The sequence below is a fragment of the Ahaetulla prasina genome, chromosome 2 (genome assembly GCF_028640845.1).
Source record: "Ahaetulla prasina isolate Xishuangbanna chromosome 2, ASM2864084v1, whole genome shotgun sequence".
Classification (NCBI taxonomy): Eukaryota; Metazoa; Chordata; class Lepidosauria; order Squamata; family Colubridae; genus Ahaetulla; species Ahaetulla prasina.
In genome coordinates this window covers 195,146,429-195,169,234 of record NC_080540.1, presented here as the reverse complement: position 1 = coordinate 195,169,234, position 22,806 = coordinate 195,146,429, and the positions used below count along the sequence as shown (strand labels likewise).

Genomic DNA, 22,806 nt, shown 5'->3' with positions numbered 1-22,806 from the left:
ACTATAATATACTAACAACTAGGAAAATAAATCATATAATATAATATTCACTCCTCCATTACTCAATATTATTTTCATATGGGGGGGGGGGGTTGGACACTTGACCATCAAATCCAATTAAAACAGACAGTTGTATGTATGAGCCCAAATACCTGGAGATCTAATTGGAACAAGGGAAGTGAAAACACAGGGCACTGAATTCAGAAGAGGCACAGTAAATATTTTGGCAAAGTGAATTGCAAGTGAATATTTAGTATTGTTTCTTCTGTTTTCTGACAAAATACTGTACTGAAATAAACAACATGTGATCATCCAATTTCTTTTCCTTTCAAGATATTTGAAATGTACTTTGGTGTTTGAAAACTATAGCTACTACATAATTGGGTGAGATCATCAGTGGCTTCGGGGTGAGATACCAGCAGTACGCTGATGACACTCAGCTGTACTTTTCCACCCCGGGCCACCCCAATGAAGTTGTTGAAGTGCTGTCCTGGTGTTTGGAAGCCATACGGGTCTGGATGGGGAGAAACAGGCTGAAGCTTAATCCCTCCAAGAATGAGTGGCTGTGGATGCCAGCATCCCGATTCAGTCAGCTGCAGCCACGGCTGACTGTTGGAGGCGAGTTACTGGCCCCAAAGGATAGGGTGCGCAACTTAGGTGTCCTCCTGGATGATCGGCTGTCGTTTGAAGATCATTTGACGGCCGTCTCCAGGAGGGCCTTCCACCAGGTTCGCCTGGTTCGGCAGTTGCGCCCCTTTCTTGATCGGGATGCCTTGTGCACAGTCACTCATGCGCTCGTTACCTCTCGCTTGGATTATTGTAATGCTCTCTACATGGGGCTCCCCTTGAAGTGCACTCGGAGGCTTCAGCTAGTCCAGAATGCAGCTGCGCGGGTGATAGAGGGAGCTACGCGTAGCTCCCACGTAACACCGCTCCTGCGCAGACTGCACTGGCTACCTGTGGCCTTTCGAGTGCACTTTAAAGTGTTGGTTATGACCTTTAAAGCGCTCCATGGCTTAGGGCCTGGGTACTTACGGGACCGCCTGCTGTTACCACATGCCTCCCACCGACCCGTACGCTCTCACAGGGAGGGACTTCTCAGGGTGCCGTCCGCCAAATAATGTCGGCTGGCGGCCCCGAGAGGAAGGGCCTTCTCTGTGGGGGCTCCCACACTCTGGAACGAGCTTCCCCCAGGTTTACGCCAAATACCTGACCTTCAGACTTTCCGTCGCGAACTGAAGACACATCTTTTCATTCGCGCGGGGCTGGCTTGAATTGAATTTTATTAATTTTAAATTTTAAATTTTATTAATTAACTTTAAATGGGGTTTTTTAGTCTAGTATATTTTAACTTATCAGGCTAATTTTAAAATAAGTTTTTTAATCTGCTTTTTAAATTGTATATTGTATTATCTGTTTTATTTTTGCCTGTACACCGCCCTGAGTCCTTCGGGAGAAGGGCGGTATAAAAATCAAATAAATAAATAAATAAATAAATAAAATAATACAAGATTGCACGATTCTGAAACATAGTCTAATTTTTATAGTTTGTTTTTGTGCCTTTCAGTCAGTGATTCTTGAAAACTATCTGGATGAGTCCCTACTGTTTTCAGAAGTGATTTGCCATTGCCTATTTCTTGGGTGAGAGAGAGGGAGAGGGAGAGGGAGGGAGGGAGGGAGGAAGAGAGGGAGAGAGACTGGCCCATGGTTACCCAGCTGGCTTTGTGCCTAAGGCAGGAACAGAACACATGGTCTTCCGGTTTCAACCTGATGCCTTAACTACTATACCAAACTGGCTCTTTCTTTGATAGTTTTGGTAGCTATCCCAGTATTTTGTTTATAAAACTGTCTGGGTCTCACAGGCTATTTTTCAGCTACTTTCAAGGGACTAGAAGACTTGGTGCCTACCTAGTCCAAAGTAACAGACTGAACACATATTATTTCTAGATTTGCCCCATAAAACAAGGGTTTATCCTATATCCCAAAATAGTTGAAATATGTTGATAGGAGTGACAAAACAATTTTATAGATATATCTGAGTTGTCCAGGAATCTGAAGTGGGGAAGAAGCTCCACATAGCAAAAGTTGCTTGATATAGATCGGGACTGAAGGTCTGTGGAAATTCATACACCTGCATCAACAGGCGAGGGATAGCAGTAGGAAGAAAATATCTTTAGCAATCAGGATGCTAAAGCCATATTTCTACAATCAATGAAATCTTTGTTAGGGTCAAGTCTCCTTACCAGCATAAGGAGAGTAGCATACAGTCAATTAAAAATGTTTCTGTAAAATTCATATAACACGTGTTTCCTAGTTCTTGCTTTTGTTGTCCCCAAAGTCCACTTTCTGGTTATGGGGTTATTGGTGCCTGTTTTAATTTTTACCTCACTTTTGCAGATATTTAGAAGACTCTTAGCTGGCTGTAGGAGAAAAGAAATTCCTTATTTTACAGGGAATTCTGCAAAACACAGTGCATCAGAGACAGCATGACACTCGTGGTGCCTGGAGAGATGAATACAGTCTTTTTCATTGTTTCCTAACCTTCTCTCTCCCCATTTTACAGCATAATTCAACATGCAGAAGAGACACATATAATCCTTTCATAGCAAAGGTGTTTGTTTCAATGCAGATTTAACTGTCAAAACGTCTCTTTCATACTGCACTTTCATATGCCCCTCCTTTATACTCTCTCGTTAGTTAATTAGGTTTATGTCTCATGTTTCTTTCCAAGAGCTGAGCATGGTATATGGGGATGTCTCTGTTTTTAAATCCACAACTCTGTAAAGCAGGTTGTGTTGAGGGAAGATTTGTTGCCACTCTGAGGGTTGTAAAATCAAGGCTGGTGTTAAATCTGATTGTGCACTGCTAATGCAACATCTTCACCAGAATACCACACTAGATGTGGAAAAGTGCAGGAGGAAAAAGATAATTGAAGCACTTTCAGGACATGGGACTTAAAAAAAATTCATTCTGGCTATATCACATTTATGGTGATGGTCAGCAGTGATGCAGAAAGGCAAACTGAATTAGTTGGTTTTATTAGAGCAGTGTTTCTCTACCTTAGATTTGAAGATGCATGGACTTCAACTCCCAGAATTCCCCAGCCAGCAATTCTGGGAGTTGAAGAAAAACATGGACTACAAATCTTGATCAGGGCAAAGCAATATATGCAATTTACATAGACTTCTGTAAAGCTTTTGACTTAGAAGACAAACTTCTTCTAAAAGTAAAATCTTACGGCATCTCCGGACCCCTCCATAATTGGATAACAGCTTTCCTGTCAAACAGACAACAAGTGGTCAAAATAGGCAGTGCCCTATCAAATCCTGTTCCTGTCAATAGCGGTGTCCTCCAAGGCAGCGTTCTAGGACCAACACTCTTTATATTATACATTAACAAACTCTGTGACCATATTGTGAGTAATTGTGTTCTCTTCGCTGATGATGTTAAACTATTTAACACTACTAACAATGCGGTTACCCTTCAAAAAGACCTGGACTTTGTATCGGAATGGTCAAAAATTTGGCAATTCCAAATCTCAACCAGCAAATGCTCTGTCTTACACATTGGAAAAAAGAATCAGAACACTAAATACAAGCTTGATGGTCATTACCTTGTAGATGACCCTCACCCCGTCAAAGACCTTGGAGTTTTCATATCAAATGATCTAAGTGCCAAAGCTCACTGCAACTACATTGCCAAAAAGACTTTAAGAGTTGTAAACTTAATCTTGCATAGCTTCTTCTCCAGAAATATTACACTACTAACCAGAGCATACAAAACATTTGTAAGACCAATTCTCGAATACAGCTCGCCTGTCTGGAACCCACACCTCATTTCAGACATTAATACAATTGAGCGTGTCCAGAAATATTTTACAAGAAGAGTTCTCCACTCCTCTGATCACAACAAAATACCTTATGCCACCAGACTTGAAATCCTGGGTTTAGAAAATTTAGAACTCCGTCGCCTTCGGCATTACCTGAGTATAACTCATAAAATCATCTGCTACAATGTCCTTCCTGTTGAAGACTACTTCAGCTTCAATCGCAACAATACACAAGCACACAATAGATTTAAATTTAATGTGAACCATTCCAATCTTGATTGTAGAAAATATGACTTCAGTAACAGAGTTGTTAATGCCTGGAATGCACTACCTGACTCTGTCGTCTCTTCCCAAAATCCCCAAAGCTTTAACCAAAGACTATCTACTATTGACCTGACCCCATTCCTAAGAGGTCTGTAAGGGGCGTGCATAACACCACCAGCATGCCTACCATTCCTGTCCTAATGTTCCCTTTGACTGAAGTCCACACATTTTCAAGTTGCAAGATTGAGAAATACTGTACTACAGCAATGGCTTCTTGCTTTCAACAGTTGTTGGCAGATTGATGCCTTGAACAGGGGTGGGTTCTAACATTTTTTACTAACGGTTCTGTGGGCATGGCTAGGGGAGAGATGACTGAGTGGGCGTGGCCAACTTGACATCACTCATGCACTCAGTCCCATGACCCCCGAGCCACGCCCACCAAAATGGTGGTGAAAATTATTGGGACTTTTTGACACTTTTTTTTGACACTCCGGCCCCATATCCAGGGCAGGACGCAGTAGGGTGGCAGTGGTCATCTCAGCTTTCCCTCTGTTGCCCTTCCTGACCGAAAAGCGCCCCTTCTCACCTCTGATGGGGTTCTCCGTGGTTGCAGCCTGAGCAGGCAGGCCAGGGGCAATGGCAACGTTAGAGTCTGGTACTCGGGAGGGCAAGGTTAGCATGCTCCCAGCCACACCCTGCATGGTCTCCGCCAGTTCAGCTTCTGCCCAGATGAACCAAGGAACTGCGAGGAGACTCCTGCGTGTTGCACCCCCCCTCTCAGCCTTCACCCTTGCCTCTGCGCCATTTTCAGGCACCTAGTTTACTGGGCTACCCCCGTCTCTGTCATGGCTCCAACGGCGGCAGCTTCGGGAGACGCTGGCAGCACGGAGGCGCAGGCGAAGGCTGGGAGGGGGGTGCAACACACGGGAGGCTTCCCACAGTTCCTCAGCTCGTCTGAGCTGCAGCTGAGTCCTCTGCCCTGAGCCGGCAGATGGAGGCACCCCTTCCCAGCCAGATCTTTCTAGATTAAACTTGGAGGAAAGCGCAGCTCGTGGCTGCTACATTTCGTTGTGCTGGACAAGCAAAGAGGAAGAAACAGCCAGTGGAGAGAACAGAGCTGCTCCAGTCCACGTGTTCTCCAGGTCACCGGCTGTTTCTCTCCTTCGTTACTCTTTATGGAAAGCGTTTGGCACAGCATAGTGAAATTTAACACCTATGAGCCGTGCTTTCCCCTAAGCACTATGGGCAGCAGAGGAAACAGGAGCTTTTCTCTGCACACAGCTTTTTGGATGAGACTTGGCTTTTGCAAGCCAAGGCCCCTCTCATCTCCTGTTATCTCAGCCAGGGACTGATAGTGCAGACGAATGGCCTGGCATGCCTCCAGCCCCCAGTCCTGGCACCATGCCCGGACAGACCGAGCAAATAAACCCCTCCCCAACAGCATGTGAACATGAGGAGCCTGAAGCCAGTCACGAGCTGGAATTGCCGGCAGCTGGAGGGTGGACGGATCCACGCTTCCGGAGAATGGAGAGGTGACGTCAGCAAAAGGAAGGGAGGGGCAGGCCTGGATAAGTGCTGAGTCATGGAGCCACACCCCATGGCCTATATAAAGGATCTGCTTTCTGGCATTCTTTGAGTCAGGCAAAGTCTAATTTGGATTGCTGAAGTCACATCTTGGACTCCTGCCTGCCCTGAGAACTCTGACAGAACTTTGGCAAAGCTGCAGAGGCTTTGTGGCCACGCTTGATACAGACTTTCCTGACCCGGCCGTCAGAGGAGGAGTGGGACATGACAGCTTTCCTCCAAGTCAAATCCAGAAAGATATGGCTGGGGACGAGTGCCTCCGTCTGCCGGCTCAGAAAGAGGACTCAGCTGCAGCCCAGACGAGCTGAGGAACTGCGGGGAACCTCCACGCTGTTTTCAGGTGTCCAGCTTACTGGGCTCCCCCAGTCCCTGTCACAGCTCCAACGGTGGCAACTTTGGGAGACACTGGCGGCACGGAGGTGCAGATGAAGGCTGGGAGTGAGGTGCAACACGTGGGGGGCTAAGTCCGCTCCCCTTCGCCTCCCCACACTTGTTATACCCGTCCCAGAGAGCTCGGACTACGCGAAGGATCCAGCCATCTTCCTTGCCAGCATCGCTCCTGAGTAAACTCTTCCATCCTCGGCTGTTGCGAAGAAGCAGCAGCTCCAGGTGTGCCACACTCACTTCATGCTCAACGAAGCAGGTATGGTGCACCCAGAGCTGCCGCTTCTTCACAACAGCTGAGGACCTCTTTTGCTTGGAGCTCCAAGCTGCGGGGAGGGGGGGCCGGTTGCAACGCCAGCAGCTTCGGGGTGGGAGGAGTTCCTTCCTTCAGTGGTTCATTTTCTTTTACCTCATCTAGGTGCCTATGCCAACTTTCTCCTTAAAGGCTGCTCCGTGCCTTTTGATCTTTCTCGGGCGTGGAGAAAAGTGACCCTGTGAAGAGACCAAGCCTACTGCTGAACTTGGAAGCCGAGAGGCTTCTTTTCCACCCAGGTGCTGGTGTAGGGTGCCGAAAAGACCTTCGGTCACTGCCGCCATCTTTGCTCATGTGCAGCTTTTTTTTCACCAGCTGAAAGACTTTTCGGCACCCTGTGGTCAGGTGGGTGAGAAGCTTCTTTGCCAGCCAGCCACTTCCTAGCTCTGGTCAACTTATCGTCCGACGGACGCATCAGGTGGGTGAGCAAGCAGCAACTGGGGAACTGATTCGGGGGCCTGGCCAGGCTGCCCTTACTACCGGGTTCGGAGAACTAGTCCATAAACTTACTACCTATTCGGTAAAACCAGGCAGAACCGGTAGGAACCCATCACTGGCCTTGAACAACTGCAGATGTTTAGCATGGGGGAATCCTTCCCTAACTCATGTTCTCAGCAGATATGGATGTTCTGCTGAAAGATACCATCTATATATGCAAGGGAGATGAAAATGAAGACAACTGACAACATAAACCAGTCACTGCGGCTATACTTCCCACTTTACAGCATATTTCTAAATAAAAGCAACTTCAAAAAATGGTAAGCAAGAATGAAGCTTTGGAGCAGAACTCCCTTCTTCTCTTTCCTCCTCTTTTCTTTCCTCTATGAAAAAACTGGGCCCTCCCTCTGCCAATATTTCACATGCAATCAATATTCATAGCAAGATCCCAAATCACTGCAGACAGAAAAAAGGCTCATGTTGCAAAAGCAGTCGACCAAGACAGTTTCCCCCCACTTCTCTCCGGCTCGCCTGAATTATCAGCACGCAGAACAAAGACAAGAACCCCCAACTGAATTCTCCTGACATTCTACCTTGCCCTATTTACCATCCTCAATGGGTGGCAAAAGGGATACAAGGAGTGATGGATTCCAACATAACAGAAGAAGCCCAATTGATAGTTTCAGAGAAATTTCAATCCATATGTCTTTTCCTGGCTGGAAACAATCACACTAAGTCCTTCTATTTAATACCTGTTTCTTAAAATGAGTTTTGGAAGAAAGGCAGGGGGGCAAGAATAGATGAGCAGCCACTGGAGAGTAGAAACTGCCAACACTCAAGCTTTCTAAAGGCTAGGCAGTCCTGCTCAAAGTGTGGAAATATACTCTTTACTACTTCTATTCTATTTTTGGTGGCAGAAATTCCCACCCATGCTCCAAACAAGACATGAATCCATATAAGATCCAAGCCAATTTAGCATGGAATGCGTTGACAGGCTTTCCCTCTGTTGCCCTATTAGAACAACAAGAGCAGTAAACTTTGATGCCTAACATCTAGACAGAACGCATTGATTACTCTAATCTGAGAATCAACAATACTGTTGGTCCAGATCCGGGAAGTTCTTGATATTACTGTATTTCTTTTCTTAATTTGAAGATTTGGTGAGTTGTTTGTGTAAAAAGCCAACCTGTAGTTGCCCACCATCTTAACCCCAGAATGCATCTAACCCCAAAGTGGATCTTGAGGTAACTTAGGAAGTAATAAGGGTAGGGATCCAGAGACCAGACTCCACAGCATTTCCATTAAGATATTTTCTCAGAAATCTAGCAAATCTAACTAGCTAAAAGCAGTTGGCTACTCTTCATTTGGAAATATCTTATTACTTGACATCTTTTCTTCCAAAGATTCTAGACATTGTGTCAGGTCCCAGATATTTCTATAGGGACGCTGGCATTTTGGTGGGAGGAATGGAGTGGTCTATATATGAAGTTTCTGTTTCCAGTTTTTGTTTCTGCTTCCTGCAATACTGTGTTAATTTCTATATGACGTTTCTGTTTCTTGCATTACTGTGTTAATCTCTATATGAAGTCTCTTTCTGTTTCAATGCTATGATGTAGTGTGGGAGGGGTTTGGTTAGCATTGCTTTAAATAGCTGGTTTTAAGTGAGAAGCTTCAGATCTTGCCTAGCTCTCTTGTTATCACAAACCTTCCAATAAAAGATCCTTTTGGAATAACTGCAGTTTCAAGAGTCCTGCTTTCTTGGGAAGATTGGAGAGGCAAGACCTTACACATTGTTTCCAGGCATTCAGGATAACAAAATGTGATGGGCTTGAGATTTTGTAATGGTATGTTGGAATGACCATGGGAGACTGGAAGAAGAGATGCTACCAAGGAAGTGAGCAAGTAAAAGTGGAGAATGGAACTCACAGCTACATAATGGGCACAGAAAGAAAATGGAAAAGATCCTCATTAACTTATCAAGCTGTAAAAAGATTCTTTTAATGTAGTGTTACAATAAAAGAGAATAAGCTCATCTTGTGCTTCTTGTTCGTCTGCCTGGCAAGGCTGACAATCTTCCAGGTCTGAAAGTACAAAACTCCTGCATCTTTTTTAACATCTCATAAATTAGGGATGATCCTTTCGCTTTGTATGTGTGTATGTGTGTGCATACGTGCGCATGTGAAGTGTTAATACCACTTTAAAATGCCTTGGTAAGGCCACACTTGGAATATTGCATTCAGTTTTGGTCGCCACGATGTAAAAAAGATGTTGAGACTCTAGAAAGAGTGCAGAGAAGAGCAACAAAGATGATTAGCGGACTGGAGGCTAAAAAATATGAAGAATGGTTGCAGGAACTGGGTATGTCTAGTTTAATAAAAAGAAGGACTAGGGGAGACACGATAGCAGTGTTCCAATATCTCAGGGGTTGCCACAAAGAAGAGGGAGTCAAACTATTCTCCAAAGCACCTGAGGGTAGAAAAAGAAGCAATAGGTGGAAACTAATCAAGGAGAAAAGCAACTTAGATCTAAGGAGAAATTTCCTGACAGTTAGAACAATCAATAAGTGGAACAACTTGCCTGCAGAAGTTGTAAATGCCCCAACACTGGAAATTTTTAAGAAAATGTTGGATAGCCGTTTGTCTGAAATGGTGTAGGGTTTCCTGCCTCGGCAGGGGGTTGGACTAGAAGACCTCCAAGGTCCCTTCCAACTCTGTTATTATGTTATGTGCACGTGTGTGTGCCCCGGCCTTATGCAGCTGGGCGTCCAGTCTTTCATCTGATCATTCTTAGACAGCATCTCTTCCTCCCGTCTCCCAAGGTTATTCCTAAACATCATGACAGATCTTCAGGCAAGAATCTGATCTAAATGTAACATGACCTTCTACTTACTTAGGAACTTCCCAGAGTGTCTATGGAGATTCTCAGTCATCTGGGTCATGGATGTCTCAAAGGTGCTTTTTAAAGAGGCAACTGAACTTTCTTTGTTTTTCCTTGAAGTCATTTCACTTCTCATCCAAGAAGCTTCTTCAGTTCTGAATGCTGGTTCAGAACTGAAGATGCTTCTTGGATGAGAAGTGAAACATCTTCAAGGAAAAACAAAGAAAGTCCAGTTGCCTCTTTAAAAAGCACCTTTGGGGTTCCCACATGAGTATTATACATCTATTATGATGGAAGAAGATTGCTAGTATGAAAAGCACTTTGTGTTTTGTGCATCTTTAAAAATGTAAAGTGTGAAGGCAACAAACATATTTTCAGATTTTCACATGAACACACATGGCAGGAAGTTGGGGTTCGTTATTGAGTATACGCCCTTATAAAATGTCAGATTTCTTGCTATACAATATATGAAATAAGTTATGGCAAAAAAGTAGCAGGTAATTATCAAGCCCAACAGCCTATAAAACAAGGTTTTTTAAAAAATGAAAATAACTAGCTTATGGAAATTTCCATTTCTCCTGAGCTATATTTTAAGAAAAATATTTTAATATTGCTTGAAACATAACAGATGTTAATAACTAATGCTATAACCCAGTATGGTAAACACAGCCATCATAATTTAATGGTTGCCTGAAATCTTAATTCTCCTAAATTATTAATCTCCAATGCTCAAGGAATTTTCTAAACTTGTAAAGGAGAACTTTAATGCTTTGAAAATTTTAAACAAAATAAGTGAAATTATTGTGTATGACGAAAGTAAAGAATAAAAAGCTCTACATGTTTCATCTCTCACAGTAGAAAAACATTATCATGATGTTTCTTTGGAAAAAGCTGCAGGGATCACCTAAAATTGAACAGAAATATGGGCAGTCTCTGAATATATGGTTGGAAAATTATTACTTTTAATCATATACACACATGTGTTTAAGAATGTGTCAGATGCACAAAAATCTAGGTGGGTATACCAATTTCCAGAATTCTCAAAAATAGCAATTCTTTCTGGGGAATTTTGGGAGTTCAGAAGGGGGCCCAGCTTGGAAGGTTGAACAGCATATGAACCTATATAAATACAATAGAGAAATCATTGCCAAAACATTACAGTGTAGTCACATTTAATACATAATTTTCCCATGCAGGGAGAACAGGAGGAATGAAAGAGAGAGAGAAATGGCCAGAGAATAAGCAGTAACAATGGAAAATAGTGAAAGAGAACAGACATGAGCAAATGTGGAGTGAAAAGTTTAGTCACCCCTTTTTTGATAGAAAAAAAAAATCAATCTCTATTCAATATTATAAAAATTGCTAAGCACTTAGTGTTAGAGAATCTCTTGAGCATAGTACTTATTATTTTTATTAGAAATTTGAAGAGAGAAATGATCCATACATAGTTTTTAACACATATTTTATATTTCAGTTTAAAACATAAAAAACATGATTCCTTTTTAGAAGAGACATAATTTCACCGATAAACTAGATATTCAATTTAATGGAAGTAGAATTGATTACAGTCAATTCAGAAACAAAAAAAGAAAAGTACGGTAATTGCAAAACAGCAAGTAAAAGCAATGTTAAAACTTAATAAGTTTTAAATTTATATCATTTTGATGTGCTGTATTTTATAAATAGGAAAACAAAACACACAGAGAAACAAAAATCACACTGTTCACATGGTAATACTATAAATGAAATGCATTTGGGTCTCCTGGAAATCTATCTAGATGGAGAGTTATTAACTACAACTGGGCACCTCTATAACTGCATTATAGCAAAACATGGGTTAATGTTTCAAGAACATAAGAGCAAAGTTTTGTTTTTTTTAAGTGGGAGACTTCATAATTTCCCTTCAAAGACAGCTGTTGGAAGGGCATTAAATTTTGCCAGGTTTGGGTTGTTCTGAATTTGGGAATTCATTCAGTGTTAAGATTTAACTGAAGGCACCATCTCATTAATAAAAAATACAGCTAGCTAAGCATTTCCTAGTGCCATATCACAACAGGGCAAAATTTTGCTGCTTAATCCAATATACACATATGTAACTCCCATATGGAGAACCAGCTTGGTGTAGTAGTTGAGATACTGGGCTAGAAACAGGAACTGTGAGTTCTAGTCCCATCTTAAACACAAATCCAACTGTCTGGGTGATCTTGGGCCGGCCACTCTCTGTCAGCCCTAGGAAGCAGCAAAAGCAAACCACTCCCCAAAATGTTGCCCAAAAAACTACAGGGACTAATCCAGGCAATTACCAGGAGTCAATATGACCCAGAGGCATCCTTCCCCAATACTAGATGATGTGGAATTTGATTGGCACAGAATGAAAACAATTACGCTATAAAATACGACTGAAATATGTGGAATTAGGCTAGAAAGTACAGGAAGTACAAAAAGGGATGCTTGGCATAATGATGAAATGAAGGAGATCATGGATAAAAAAATACATGTAGAAGAAGGATTGTTGCCAAAGAATGGGATGATACAGGTAGTCCTTAACTTACGACTACAATTGACCCCAAAATTTCTGTTGTTCTGAGACATTTGTTAAGTCAGTTCTGCCCCATTTTACGACTTTTCTTGCCACAGTTGTTAAGTGAATCACTGCAACTGATAGGCTAGTAACCTGGTTAACTGAATCTGGGTTCCCCGTCAATTTTCCTTGTCAGAAGGTCATATAAGGTGATCACATGACCCCGGAACACAGGAAAGGTCATAAATATGAACCAGTTGCCAAGCATCTGAATTTTGATCACATGATCACGGGGCTGCTTGCAAAGGTTGTAACTATGAAAAATGGTCGTAAGTCAGTGCCATTGTAACTTTGAATGGTCGCTAAACGAACTGTTGTAAATCGAGGACTATCTGTATTACATATACTGTATAATGTATTGATAGAGAAAAGAGTTGAAAAGAATCCAGTCAAAGAGAGCAGCTTATTAATTCCAAGGCATTTAAAAAATGAGAAAGATAATGGGAATAGAAATTGTTCTGGAAAAGAGAAAAAAGGACTGAACAAGACACCTTTAGAAGAAGGAACAGAATTAAGAATAAATGTGGTGAAATCATTTGGGATCAATCTAAAAAGAGAGAATGTTGGAAGAGATTTCATGGGAATACTAGTGTTACGCTAAAGAATGAAATTGAAATGAATACTATAAATGCTAGTGTCCAAGAAAAAAATGGAAGAAAAGGAGGCCTCTAATGTAAAAATGCTGAAAAGTGGTAATTTTAGTATGGCAAGAGATTTATTGTGATAAATATAAATGTTGCAATGTACTTAAAACAGTTTTTAACATCCTATGTTCTGTTTATGCTCCATCTGCTGTTTGGCTCTGGGATTTGCAGCCCAACTATTTTTGATCGATTTGAGCTAAAACGCTATGGAATAGCAGAGATGCAGTCATCACACATCCTATCAAGTGTCTCACTGTGACATGTGCTCAGATGCTGTGTGCTGATTGCTTTATAAACCTGGCAACCTTTATGCCATGTTTATGGCTGTTTGCCCACTGAGCAACTTTTGCATTTGAAAATATATGTATATATAGCAGCAAAACAGCACCTCCGGGGAAAAAAAAGAGCTCCAGTTTAAATCCTGTCCTGCAAACAGAAACCTTTTCCCATGAATATATCTTTGCAATGATTACGGCAGGAAGGAGAGGAACAGGGAATAAGTAGTTTAATGTCATGATAGATCTATCTATCTATCAATCATCTATCTATCTATCTATCCTGTTTGTCTGTCTGTCTATCATCATTGTATCCATCTACTCCCCTCTCTCATTTATCATCTATCTATCTGTCTGTCGGTCGGTCTGCCAGTCTATCTATCTATGTATCTATCTACCTACCTACCCGCCTCTCTCATTTATTATCTTTCTCTCTCTCTCGTTCTCTCTGTCTGTCTGTGCATCTCCCGACTGACCTACCTACCTATCCTTCTCTCATCAGCTATCTACCAGTATCTGTCTACCGGTATCTATCTACCACTATCTATCTATCAATCTATCAATCTATCAATCTATCTATCTATCTATCTATCTATCTATCTATCTATCTATCTATCTATCTATCTATCCATCTACCTACCTATCTATCTATCATTATCATCTATCATCATCTATCATCATCGTCGTTGTCATCGTCATTGTCTACACACATGTACAGGGGTAAACCCATATATTAAGAGAAGTGTTAGCATTTATCTCTTGTTTTGCAGTGACAGAAAGTTGGTATTGAGACTGTTCCTTCCTAGGCCAGCTTTAGATGACTATTTCTGTAGTTCTGTAGTCCTATCATCTGTTTTGCTCCTTAATTCTGCCACTTGTCAATCTATTTGGGCTCTGTTTATGCTTTCCCATATCCACAAGAATATCCCAAATATCAATTTATTGATGCTATGGGTTCATTAAATAAATAGATATTTGGTTTAAATAGTAACTAGTCCACACACATAATATCCTCTAGAAGATGTACACAAATTAATGATTATGAAACTTACCTCAAATATCTCTGGTTACCTAGCCCATATTCCTTTCCACAGATGCCTAAGCGAGGCCAGAGGCACTGTGGGAATTTGCGCTCTAGCATAATGGTAGTGGAAACAACCTGAAACACACAATTTTAAAAATTGGGTAATCAAAATGTTTTAATTAAATCAAATGACTCCATTAGTGTCGTGGCTGGAACCTTCCTCTTTTGTGATCGTTGAAGAAGGCAACACAGACTAAAGAATAACATGATTTTTCATTTTGTAAATCCTCTAGAGTAATTCTGGAAGCATCAGGACTGGATGAACAATAGCTCCAAATATTGTTCAATATGGACATCAAATATTCATATTAAACAATATTTGGAGCTATTGTTCATCCAGTCCTGACCCAGGTGACTAGCTGGGTGTGGGTGGGGCCAAGGAGAAGTAATTACTACTGGTTCAGCGAACTGATGCCCATAATCCCTAGTGGTTCACCTGAACCGGTCCAAAGCGGTAGGATTTCACCCCTGCTGGAAACCACATATTTATGTTTTAAAAAACCAAGTTTTACTCCCCCCCACCCATTCAATTATATATACTTAAAACAGGTATGATTATTGAAATCCTGTTTTTGCAATAATAAATATACAGTTGAAAAGAATCACTGATCTGTTTGGAATCCTGGAATTACGTTGTAATTCAGAAAGGATACTGAACATATTTTCATTTCAATATTATAATGAGAAGATTCCCCCTTGGTGCAGATTTTTGTTAAATGGACAAAAGCACTGTTTTCTGAACTTCTTTTCTATTTGCTTTCATTAGGCAGAAATTAACCTAAAGAGAATAATCTGCTCCGGTCCCCTCTCCAATCTGCTCCATCATGTACAATCAATTAATAGGCAAAAACACCATTCCTCACCTGTGCTCTCCAAAGCTCATCCCGCTCATGGGCCACACGCCAGTGAGTATCCCCCATCATGGCAATAAGGAGGTTGAGCATAAGAAGGGCCGCAATAATAGCAAAAGCAGAATAAGTGATGCCATACATAAAAGGCAAGTCCACCTCATAGTTGGCAGGTCCATCAATGATGGTGAGAAAGAGCTGAAATGTGCTGTAGAGGGCCATGGGATAGCTATAAAAATGGCCCAGTTCATCAGGGTCCTCTGTTTGGAAGATAATGTAAAATGCTGCCAAAGAAAACAAAAGGACATGAGTTCAGTTTCTAATTTGAAGATGTTTCCGTGTTGAATATTTGCCATATGTGAACTTTTGTCTGCTCTCAATATCATTGTGTAGCTGCATTGTTCAGTTGACCTTGATAGTTATTCTCCTGTTGCATGGATTGGATTGGATTGGATTGGATTGGATTGGATTGGATTGGATTGGATTGGATTGGATTGGATTGGATTGGATTGGACTTGTCAAGCGTGCATGATATAACTGTGATAGATATAGATAGGTAGTAAGCAGACAGATAATCTTTCCCAGACTGAACCAATTATAATTCTCACTGGTTTCTTTTTACAACAATTAATTTCTTGAGAATAACAGGAAGAAGGAGTAACACTTGGAAATGCTGCTAAGGAAAGAGAGAGGCACCATTTGTTCACTCCTCAAATCATTTTTATATGCACTGGTTTTGTCAATTTGATGAAGAGGAAGCTTTTAGAAATTTTAACACAGAGAGCGCTTGCATCGTAAGGTTGTAACAAGTGGTAAGTGTCAGGGGTTCCTAGAAACAATGAATTTAACAACGGTTTGGTATATGAGTAAAGCATTTATTTTTATTGTTTCTTCTGTTCAAATGTGTTTGATCTGGGGGCTTCCTGGACAAGTGCATGCAGTTTTCTTGGCACAGTATTTTCAGAAATGGTTTGTCATTACCTCCTTCCTAGGACTGAGAGAAAGTGACAGGCCCAGGGTCACCCAACCCTAAAGCAGGACTACTCCCAGTTCCTAGCGTGTTGCCTTAACCTTTAGACTAAACAGGTTCTCACGAAGCTTTTATTAGAGGTCATTTTATACAATATAATAGGAAAGAAATAATTTAAAAAGAAAAGTCAAGAGAAAATACACATTATTTTAGATGAGAAAGGGAAAAGAAGAATTAAAAAATTATCCAGAAAAGATAAATGTTTCTCAGCAAATTAAGCTTCTACAACAACATTTATCTATGTTAACAGTAAGAGAAATGGAAATAAAAATGAATTATGCAAAGCAAAACAATGAGTTTGCAAATAAACCAGGGATGTGGTTAGCATATAAATTACAAAAAGAAAATGATATTTAAATTACAAAAGAAAGATATTCTATGAATGGTCAATGCAGCCATACAAAAGCATTTCATCAATATTATTCTAATTTGTATAAAAGAAGTGACATCTCTCTAGAGAAAATAGATGAATATCTAAAGAAACAAAATTTACTGAGGATTATAGAGGAACAGATACAAGATTATGAATTGACCTATAGTAATATGGGAAGTTTCTAAGGCTACAAAAAAGATTAAACTAGAAAAAGGACCTAAACCAGATGGATTATCAGGCTCTTATAAAAGTTTTGAAGATGAACTTGTATAGCCTTTTACAAAACACAATGAATTCCATTCATAAAACCAAGCATGTAGTTTCCAAATTTGCATGCACATGTATGTATTCTATTGTGCATAATATGTGATTGAGGATAATAATCAAATCTACATATATCCAGATCTTGGATGTTAGAATGGTTTTTAAAAATTAGTATAGTAATAATTTTATTGGAGAAAAATTGAGGAGGAAAAAAAGTGTCAATTTTAAGGGAAAAGTGGAAAAAATGCAAAAGAAAAATCTGAAGAAGGAGGAAGAAAAATGCCAAATAATTAGAAAGAGGTCAATATATCACATTAATATGTAAAGAGGGAGAAATTTGACTTTATCAAGAAACTACAGGGCAATAACTATAAGTTGTTCATAATGATGGACTGATAGACTGAAAATAATTTTGCAAAAATTTATTCATGAGGATCAATGTGGGGTTTTTCCTAAAAGGCAAATAAAGGTCAATGCATTGGAATTTTGTAATACCCGGGCAACATAATGTAAAATAAGCTGCATTAATCTTTGTTGCAGAAAAAGCTTTTGACAATTGGAACTGGGCTTGCTTATTTAAGTTTCTGGAAGATACAAATTTTGGAGAGACTTTTATAAAATGGATAAGATAGATCTATACTTCACAGAAAGTACAAATTATTGTTTTTTATGAAGATTTAACAAAAATAATAATACAAGGTGCAAAAACGAACAAGACAGGGATGCCCACTGTCCCCTCTCTTGTTTATTTTAGTTCTGGAAATATTGAATAAGGAAATAAGGGACAGAGATAAGACAAGATAAGAATAAATATTTTAAAAAAGAAACTTGTAAGTTAAGGATTTTTCAGATGAGTTATTGTGGATTCTGGAAGATCCTTTAAAGCAAATTGAACTGTTTTTGAGTAAATTATTTAAAAAATGGTGCATTAACAGATTTTAAGATTAACAAAAAGTACCGTATATACTCGAGTATAAGCCGAGTTTTTCAGCACGTTTTTTGTGCTGAAAAACGTCCCCTCGGCTTATACTCGAGTATATACGGCTTATACTCGCGTTTTTTTTTTTCGTTTTTTTCACATTATACCGGCCGGCGCGAACTTGGCGGGCTTTTGCTTTAGCGCGGGGAAGCCCTGCCGGTGCAGTGAGAGGCGGGCGGGGAGCCGCCAGCCTTCTCGGCCGAGGAGGGAGGTTTTGACGGTAGGTGCCTCATTTCCCACCCTCGGCTTATACTCGAGTCCCCAGTTTACCCCAGTTTTTGGGGTAAAATTGGGGACCTCGGCTTATACTCGGATCGGCTTATATTCGAGTATATACGGTAATTGAAGATGTTAATGAAAAATAACAAAATAGAAGCTGAAACAAAACTGATGAATAAAACAGGTTTTAACTCTGAGAAGTAGGTAAATACTTGGGTAACATGTCAAGTATGAACTGTATGTTATTTCAACATAATTATGCTAGGTTTTGAAATTAACTTAAAAGATATACTAAAATGAGAGACATTACAATTGTCATATGTGACAAAAATGAATGTTCTATCTAGAATGCTATTTTTGTTTCATACAATATCTCTTTTGACAGATGCACCATTTAAAAGTGGCAAAAGGAATATCTAAATTTATGTGGCAGGGGAAAAACATGAGTTAAATATAAGGTGCTACAAGACACAAAGGAAAGAGGAGTGAAGTGTTTATCAGATATTAAAGTGTTTTAGAGCTTGCTCTTTGGTTTGGATGAAAGAATAGATGGTTCTATAGAGAAATTGAAAGCTTTTAGATTTAGGAGAACATAATTTAAGATTTGGGTGGCATGGATATTTGTGGTATGACAAAATCAAGATCCATTTGGATTTTAAAAAGTCATTATGCTAGACATGCTATACTGAAGAACATGGAATAGATACAAACCCAGGTTGTGCCTGAAAATACCCCTATGGCTTTCAGCAAAAGAAGCACATTAAAGGAGTGAAATAATAGGCAAACACAAATGGTTCACTTATTATTTGACAAATATAGAATTTGTCAAAGAACATGTAAAATAAAATCATGAGAATAACTGGTAGCAAAGGTTTATAATTGTCAGTGGTCCTCTTATTTGTAGTTATTAGAAATATTGAAAAATAAAGCACTTTAAAAGACTTTTATGGTTTTAAACATTCTAAGATTGAGACAGAATTCTGTATAAATGGTGAACATGTAATTATTAAATGGTATAAAATTATTGAAATTTGTAAATTTTTATATTCTTAAAAAATACAATTATTTTTTTAAAAAAGTTAAAGTGACATTGAGGGATTTGTAGTATTATAGATACAGTTTTATGAAATACTGTGTATCTTTATGGCACTGAATTAGGGATAGTGGTAGAGGATCTTGGCAAAACTTCAAAAACACTTCAGATTCCATTTTGTGATTTGATACATTAGGATAAGCGGCACAAGAAAGGTTAAATATCCAGCCAGTTTAAGATAGGCAATGGTAATCTGTTGTAGTCAAAACTATGAGTCTTGTGGCAGATTGATGTCTAATCAATTCCATTAATCATAATTTGTTTTATCAGACTCATGAAGCTATCACCTTAAGCAATAAATTAAATAGTATATTATCTGACAACATAGAGAAAAGGAAGATAGAGACTGCAAGAAGGAAATATTTATACAGCATATCCAGGAACCAGCTCCAGCCTCAGGAAAATTTTTTATAGAATATAGAATCCAATCAGATAAACCCATTGCAATCCAATAAAAATGGTGGGAGGCTCCCTCCTTTTTTCATTATTATAATAACTATTTATTTCAAGATTACATTATACTACCGTATATACTCGAGTATAAGCCGATCCGAATATAAGCCGAGGCACCTAATTTTACCACAAAAACTGGGAAAAACTATTGACTCGAGTATAAGCCGAGGGTGGGAAATGAGGCAGCTACTGGTCAATGTAAAAAATAAAGATAGAGCCAAGTAAAATAACATGAATATTTATTTGAACGAAAAACAATAAAAGTGCAAAAGGGGGAAGGAGGATTCCCAGCTTTAGAAAATTTAGAACTACGCCGCCTTTGGTATGACCTGAGCATAGCTCATAAAATTATCTGCTACAATGTACTTCCTATCAATGACTACTTCAGCTTCAACCACAACAATACACGAGAACACAATAGATTCAAACTTAAAAGTGAACCTCTCCAATCTAGATTGCAGAAAATGTGACTTCAGTAACAGAGTTGTTAATGCCTGGAATGTGCTACCTGACTCTGGTCTCTTCCCAAAATCCCCAAAGCCTTAACCAAAGACTATCTAGTATTAACCTCACCCCATTCCTAAGAGGTCTGTAAGGGGCGTGCATAAGAGCACCAACGTGCCTACCGTCCCTGTCCTAATGTTCCCTTTAGTTGTATTCCTTTTATGTATTCAATTCATGCTTATATTTATATAATTATTTAATATGTATTTGACAAAATAAAATGAATGAATGAATGAATAGAATAGAATAGAATAGAATTTTTATTGGCTAAGTGTGATTGGACACACAAGGAATGAATGAATGAATGAATGAGTGAGTGAGTTACTTCAACAACATTGTCTCACAGAAATTGACAATACAACTGCAAGCATGAAAATGAGTCCTCCTTTAGCTTCCAAGGGACCAGGGTGCCTCTGAAGGTCAGTGCTCTAAGCACTAAGAACCCAGCACAAATCTAAGCCTGTATGCACACCAATAGTGAAAATACCCTGCACAGTGTCTCTTGGCAGAGAAGGTTAATTTTCATAGACGTTGGGGTGGCTCTTTTTTTTTTTTGGCAGGGCAATAAGGATCTCTAATATCATTAAACCCAAGTGTGAGGAAAAGACAGCAGCTAAAATGTTAAGGCCAGTTGTGTGACCTTCTCCAATACAGTTGGCCTGGCTGTTTGCCAAAACTTAAAACACCCTCCATCCCCCTCCTGCTAAAGCTTCTTTCTTAAAACAATTGTGGTCTTTGCCCTTCATGTCGCTCAACCTTTCACCTGCCAGGTTCCTAGCCCTTCACCCTTGACCCACTGCTGTGTTTGCTTAGCATTGTGCCAATCGACTTTAGAAGTCTGTGTGTGTGTGTGTGTGTGTGTGAGAGAGAGAGAGAGAGAGAGAGGAGGGAGGAGTGCAAAAGGGGAAGGAGGATTCCCAGCTCTAAACAAAGGAAATCCCGGAATGCCAGCGCGAAGGCGGTGCTCGCGTTCCTCCTCCCTTGCTCAAAAGCCCCAATAACCTTCACCAGCAAGGCAGACCCCACGGAAGGAAGGGACGGGCTGACTCACGAGCATCTGGCTGAAGAGCAGCTGCTCCAGGTCGCCCAGCACGGTGAAGCACGGAGGAGAAGAAAGAATGAAAGAAGGGAGGCGGCCCTCCTTTCTCTCTCTCTCTCTTCCAGCGCCGCGGAAGAGAAAGGGACTAGAGCACACAGGCGCGCACACACACGCCCAGCTTCTGAAGCACGGAGGGAGAAGAAAGAATGAAAGAAGGGGAGGAACGGCCCCTCCTTTCTCTCTCTCTCTCTCTTCCAGCGCCGCCGAACAGAAGGGGACTAGGGCGCGCACACACACGCCCAGCTTCTGAAGCACGGAGGGAGAAGAAAGAATGAAAGAAGGGGAGGAACGGCCCCTCCTTTCTCTCTCTCTCTCTCTCTCTTCCAACGGGAAAACGCTCTTTCGCTTGCGGGGGAGAGGAGGGAGGGAGGGAGGGAGGTTGGCTTGCTTATTCAACCCTTCCCGGCTAGCCATCCAGCCCTTCCCAGGAGAAGGCGAGGAGTTTTGGGCGGCGACCTTTTGCTAAGCGGGCGGCTGCTAACACCACCAGTTGGGGCGGGAGCCGGTGAGCTGCAGTAACTCCCGCCAGGCTATGCATTGGCGGGGAAGCCCTGGCGGTGCAGTCCTTCTCGGCTGAGGAGGAGGTTTCCCGACCCGCTGCCAGAGCCACCCAAAGGCCAGAAGAAAGGTCATTCCATCGGAGTAATGGAGCCAAGGCTCCTTCCTCTCCCGCCTTACCCATGCTGTGCGAGCCCGGCTGGGCTGCAACCCTGCCGCCGCCGCTCCTTCCTCAGCCTCCGGGGCTCGCGCTCTAGCAGCCAAGCTCAGGCGGACTCGGCAGCTCCCCATCAGCACTTTCGCAGGCGCGATTCGGGCAGGAGGAGTCGGGCTCGCTCCGTGGCGGTGGCAGCGGCGGCGGCGGGCGCCACCGCCACAGAGCGAGCCCGACTCCTCCTGCCCGAATCGCGCCGTGCAGTGCTGATGGGGAGCTGCCTTACCCATGCTGTGCGAGCCCGGCTGGGCTGCAACCCGCCGCCGCCGCTCCTTCCTCAGCCTCCCGGGCTCGCGCTCTAGCAGCCGCCAAGCTCAGGCGGACTCGGCAGCTCCCCATCAGCACTGCACGGCGCGATTCGGGCAGGAGGAGTCGGGCTCGCTCCGTGGCGTGGCGGCGGCGGCGGCGGCGGCGGGCGCCACCGCCACAGAGCGAGCCCGACTCCTCCTGCCCAAATCGCGCCGTGCGAGTGCTGATGGGGAGCTGCCGAGTCCGGCCTGAGCTTGGCGGCTGCTGAGCGCGAGCCCGGGGAGGCTGAGGAAGAAGCGGCGGCGGCGGGGTTGCAGCCCAGCCGGGCTCGCACAGCATGGGTAAGGCGGGAGAGGAAGGAGCCTTCGCTCCATTACTCCGATGGAATGACCTTTTCTTCTGGCCTTTGGGGTGGCTCTCGCGGCGGCGAAGCTCGCGGTCGGGAAACCTCCTCCTCAGCCGAGAAGGCTGGCGGCCCCTGCCCAGCCCTCTCACTGCACCACCAGGGCTTCCCCGCGCCAATGCACAGTCCGCCAAGTTTGCGCCGTCCGCCCACCAGACACGGGAATGGGGGCCGGCCTGGGGGCGACAAATCCCGCGAGACCTCGGCGGGGCCCCTCCCCGTCCCTCCATGGGAGTCCGTTCGTACCCCTCCTGTGCGGGGTCCCCGAAGACGTAGACACGAGTATAGGCCGAGGGGACGTTTTTCA

General features: G+C 42.0%; 1 protein-coding gene across 3 annotated transcripts in view; it reads right to left on the bottom strand.

Moving 5' to 3' along the window:
• LOC131192264 (transient receptor potential cation channel subfamily V member 6-like) overlaps positions 1-22,806 on the bottom strand; it is a 123,571-nt gene that overhangs the window by 6,187 nt on the left and 94,578 nt on the right. For all 3 annotated transcript variants that reach the window (XM_058171265.1, XM_058171267.1, XM_058171266.1), the window contains 2 exons: positions 15,137-15,405; positions 14,242-14,348 (listed from right to left, as the gene is read on the bottom strand). In XM_058171265.1, coding sequence (XP_058027248.1) covers positions 14,242-14,348; positions 15,137-15,405 — 376 coding nt within the window. The remainder of the gene's footprint in view (positions 1-14,241; positions 14,349-15,136; positions 15,406-22,806) is intronic.